This window comes from Penaeus japonicus, unplaced genomic scaffold (genome assembly GCF_977035675.1).
Source record: "Penaeus japonicus unplaced genomic scaffold, GWHDUDI00000001_assembly GWHDUDI00000012, whole genome shotgun sequence".
NCBI lineage: Eukaryota > Metazoa > Arthropoda > Malacostraca > Decapoda > Penaeidae > Penaeus > Penaeus japonicus.
The window spans coordinates 12742368-12747367 of NW_028234414.1; the positions used below are offsets into that span (position 1 = coordinate 12742368).

The 5000-nt window shown below is 38.2% G+C and overlaps 1 protein-coding gene across 1 annotated transcript in view; it reads left to right on the forward strand.

Annotated features, from left to right (window-relative positions):
• LOC122262751 (uncharacterized) overlaps positions 1–5000 on the forward strand; it is a 21221-nt gene that overhangs the window by 5974 nt on the left and 10247 nt on the right. The window contains exons 5-12 of the mRNA XM_086542131.1: positions 1–1521; positions 1803–1900; positions 2192–2310; positions 2554–2731; positions 3185–3376; positions 3492–3655; positions 3955–4120; positions 4417–4614. The exon at positions 1–1521 is cut by the window's left edge and continues 1979 nt beyond it. Coding sequence (XP_086398257.1) covers positions 1–1521; positions 1803–1900; positions 2192–2310; positions 2554–2731; positions 3185–3376; positions 3492–3655; positions 3955–4120; positions 4417–4614 — 2636 coding nt within the window. The remainder of the gene's footprint in view (positions 1522–1802; positions 1901–2191; positions 2311–2553; positions 2732–3184; positions 3377–3491; positions 3656–3954; positions 4121–4416; positions 4615–5000) is intronic.

Sequence of the window (5000 nt, forward strand, 5' to 3'; positions counted from 1 at the left end):
AACCAGGATCTCGTTCACCGTCACCTGATTCTCTCAGTGTTGATTTTGCAGCAAAGAGAGATGCAGAAGCCTTATACAGAGCCAAAGTTTCACAGGAGAGACAGTTAAGAAAATCAGTAGATGGTGGCATTTCCCATATGAAGAAAGAGGAGATGGATACTGAGGAGAAAGAGCAAGATGATAGAGAAAATGAAAGCAGAAGTAGTGATTCCAATCAGAGTGAGGCAAAGAGTGAAGATAAAGGTGAAGCCAAGGAAACAAGAGTAGATGACCACCAGTCGAGCTCTCTGGGCCTGGCAACAGGAAGTCCAAGGCTAAGTAGACTAGGGGAAAACAAGCCCATTGTGTCAGGGGGCTCCACGCTCAAGAGGGAAAAGGAGGCCAAGGAGATGAAACCTATTCCCAAGAGTGAAAGACAAGTGAGTATGGGTGCTGTCAAGGATGTGGATGCTATTCCTCTTGTCTTTGGATTTATTGGCCCACAGGATGAAGAGGAATTAGTCAAGTGTAAAGATGTGTCAAAAAAAGAAGCAAAAGGAGAAGAGGAGGAGGAAAAACAACCACAGAGTATTTTCCCAATGTTCATTGACCTAAATGAGATACCTTCACCAGCAAAAGAAAATCCCAAAGAAACAGAGAAGAAAGAGGGAGGCAAAGCTAAGGCTCCTTCATCATCAGTCTACATGTACATAGAGGCTGACACTCCCTCTCCCAAAATCAGAAGAAAGAGGAAATCAGAGAGTGACAGCACAGTGCTCTCTAAATCTGTGGACTCTCATGCAGAATCTGAATTTGCTTCTCTGCCTCCGGTATTAGGAGCAGCTGCAGAAGATAAACACAAACAATCAGAAGTGAAAACAGAGGATGCAAAAGAAACCTCTGATGGTGGTGCTGGGAGTGCAGGTGATGGAAATACCAGCAAAGAAAAGAAGGGATTTTTTGTATTTATTGAAGCTGATTCCCCAGCAAAGACAGGTTCGCCCAAGCCCAGGAAGAGACCAGTGCCACCAGTTAAAAAGAAAAGTGAAGCACCCAATCCCATGTCAAGATCAGCTCCAAGTGACTCGCTTGTATTCTCAAGCCAAGACAGCCCAAGCAAGTTAATGACAAAATCAGTGATAGACCGAGATGAATTCATAGCCCAGCCTCCAGCAAGAAAAAATGTCAGCCTAAATGACAAAATTAACGAATCCTCTAGTGGGAAGGAAAATGTGTTTGTATCTGGCATCCCAAGACCAATTCGTACATTGAAATCCCAAGCATCAGCCAAAACCAGCAAAGCAAAGCCTTCCCCACACAAGAGAAACACAGGTTCTCAGAGAGACAGTTCACACACCAAAGATGAACCATCTGAGACTAACGACATGGCCACAAGTAGAGATATATCCATCTCAGAGCTTGGGCCCTCTCAGAGCATATCGTTCAGCGATGTGATGTCCACAAGCCTCCCTCAAGAGACGGATGGTGCCTCTGAGGTGTCGGATGTGAGCAGTCTCCTCAGTAGCATTGAGCGCTCAAATGGTGAATATTTAATCAGAATCAGATTTTTCATGCTAGGTCTATGATATATCTATCTAAGCTTTAAATATAACTTCTGCACACAAACATAAAAAAAATCAAACATATAAACTGTTCATGACATATTTCGTGATCCATTTTTTCTCATTCAAGTATCCTTTGTCTTAATTAATTCAGTATGTCAGAGATATAAAGTTAGGCCATATGAATATCTTAAAGTGTACAAAAAAAAAAAAAAAAAAAAAAAAAGCACTGAAGATTGATATAAATATATATATCTGCAGAACCTTCAGACCAGCCTGGGTCAGATCCTCATTCAAGGTTAGGAGAAGATTTGCTACGCATGTTTGAGAATGAGATCAACACCGATGTAACAATACAGGTAACTTGGTGAAATGTTTAATTTGTTGTCTTTACGAAGATTTTTTGTACATAAATAGAAACTGTTGCTTTATAGAAAACATAGAACCATTATTTTCCTAATTTCTATTATTGCCATTGCATCCATAAGAAAAATGTTTTATCTAAACTGCAGTTACTGAAATTACCTATAGATATGTAATAGTATATGACTATTTCTGTATAATGCATAAGTTATAAGGTTTTTGTGTTATCTTTGTTATTGTTGTTGTTGCTCTCCTCTAATGAAACACTAATTGCAAAAAAATTCCAGATTGGTGAGAAACGTATCCGAGCCCACAAATGTATTTTGGCTTCCCGTTGTGTCTACTTTGCTGCCATGCTCTCAGGACACTGGGTGGAGAGTGCAGGAAATGTGATAAAACTACAAGGGTAAGATACACTTTGTCTGTTTCAAAAAATGTAATTTTGCTATATTATGTCTAAAAATTCACTTATATTCAGACCAGTATGCAGTTATAAGACATTATGCATGCATCAGAATTCTCCTTAGACTTATAGGTATAATGTCATGCGGAAATGCTAGAAAGCATAATAAAATACTTTACTGGTATATCATAAGTGGAAATTATCAATCCATAGCATCACATTCTATTGAAAATTTGTAATTTGCAGGTTTTCACCTGACTGTGTGACAGTAGCCCTCAAGCACATTTATAGTGGCAGTAGCACAGTACCAGAAGGAGTGAGAGTGGGAGAACTGGCAGCTCTTGCTGATATGTTAGCTCTCGATGGCCTGAAGGATGTCATCTCTCTGCATCTGAAAGCCAAGATGTGTCACTACTTCCACAAGGTAACTTGGCCGTATAGATATTGGATTTTCAATTTTAAGATTTCTAGCCATGTTTGTGGAATGGGTTACTAAAGTTTGAGTGTCGTAAGATGTAAGGATTGACATGTATGGAAATTTATATGATATTGATTATATATTTGACTCATGAAAATTTTTCCTGCAATTTATTTTTTATCACTGTGATAAAATAGTAGGTCCATATTGTATATATATATATATATATATATATATGAATGTGTATATATATACATATATACATATAAAAATATATACATATATATGTATGTGTGTGTGTGTGTGTGTGTGTGTGTGTCTGTGTCTGTGTCTGTGTCTGTGTCTGTGTCTGTGTCTGTGTCTGTGTGTGTGTGTGTGTGTGTGTGTATATTATTTATATAGATAGATAGATACATTTTATATATATAAACTAAAGTGTTTGATTTTGGTTTTATGCAGCCTTGCTCAGGATGTCTAGAAGGAGTCTTAGACGTTCTGCCCATAGCTGGTGCATACTGCCTTGATGAGCTATACCATCGTTGCTTGCGATGGGTCGCCAAGCATTTTGTTGTTGTGCTGCCAACACGAAATTTTGCTGCTTTACCTCCAGAGGTGCAGGATAGATGCCTTAAACAGATATTAGATGACATGGTAAGAAAATGGATTTTTTTCTTTTGCATCACCTTGCACTGGAGATTGTTGAACATTGGGTTATGTGGTTGCTGATTTACATTATGATGCATTATTCCTTTTATTCCCTTTACAGAGTGTAGGTAATGTGATAGACACTGCCTTAGGATGTGAGAGAGTGCTTTCATCTCTGCCCATGGTAAGATGGTCACAGCCAGTATTTGATGCAGCTGCCCAGTTGCTGGAGTCAGCCACAAGCTTCATTGCTGCTAACCTTAGTGGAATATTGTCCTCAGACAGGTTGGTTGAAATGAACATGATTGCTGTCAGTGAGATCTGGTTATTTGGGCAGATGTTAGAATATACAATTTTTCTTTTCTTCTTCTTCCTCCTTCTTCCAGAAATGTGAATACACTAAAATCAATTTATTGAAAAAAAAACTTTGGACTGTAATAATTATCAAGCATCCTTGTCTTTGTAATTATAAAGTACTGTATTTTCTCATTGTATGAAATACCAGAAGCTGATGTTATGAAAATATATATAGTACAAACATAAATTAAGAACCATACTTCAAGCCTTTTTCAAATATTTGATAGGTTCTTGGCCTTAGGAAAGGATAGTGGATGGAACATTGACAGTTTGGAAGAAACGATGCGTGTAGCATGTGAGCTAGTGAGACCAGACCAAGCTGTTCTCTCTCATCTGCAGCTTGCTAAATTACTTGAACAAAATGAAGAAGATGGACTTGGTGATGTTTCAGAGGTAAGAGCTATTGTTATTAATTGATTTTTAAGTTACATTTTTTGGAGTGGCTGAAGATTTCAATAAGCAAGTGATGCTTTGATATGATTAAATATGTTTATTGCTCATTTAGCCTGTCATTTTTAGCCACATAGTAACATCTTGTATATTGTTCACAATGGCCCTACATATCTGTTTACTTGATATGATTCTTACACATTTTTATATTTATTTTATATTTAGCTTAGTCACATTTGTATTCATTATAGGGGTTAGATACACCTATATTGATTATTTCTGAATTTATATGCTTCCAGAGCTTCCTGAACTTTTTAGAAAACTTGTTGAACCAAGTTGAGAAGTTCATGATACACAACGCAAACCGTGTAGCTGTGTGCCGCAAATGGCCTTTATTATCAACCAGTACACAACGAAGAATTAAAGATGCCGCCATGGTGATTGTAGAATTCTCTCGTCCCACTGTCCCCAGGCCAAAGCTTTCTTCGGCAAATAGGGTATGTTAGTTTTTTTCTATTTCTGCTTCTATGGATATCTTTGGAGGAATGAAATATGCCATATAGCACCAGAATTACTATTTCATACTCAATACGTTTCATTCACAAAAAAGAAGAAAAGGAGGGTGGACACAACTGTTTGATTGCCTGAAGGAGAGGAGGGCCTTTAACCCATTCACGCCGGGGCTGTTCCGGCTTTGTACGGTCGCAATACCGGGGTTTTCGAATGCATAAGCCTAACGCCTCGAGATTCTTGGACGCACAAGCCGCGAGTCTAGGCTGCCCGCTCACTCAACTGTTAACAACTGTCAATCTTTTTCACTTTTTTTACTTCTCAGTAATTACGGAGAAAAAGCCAAAAGAAAATTGACATGGGATCATCAGCA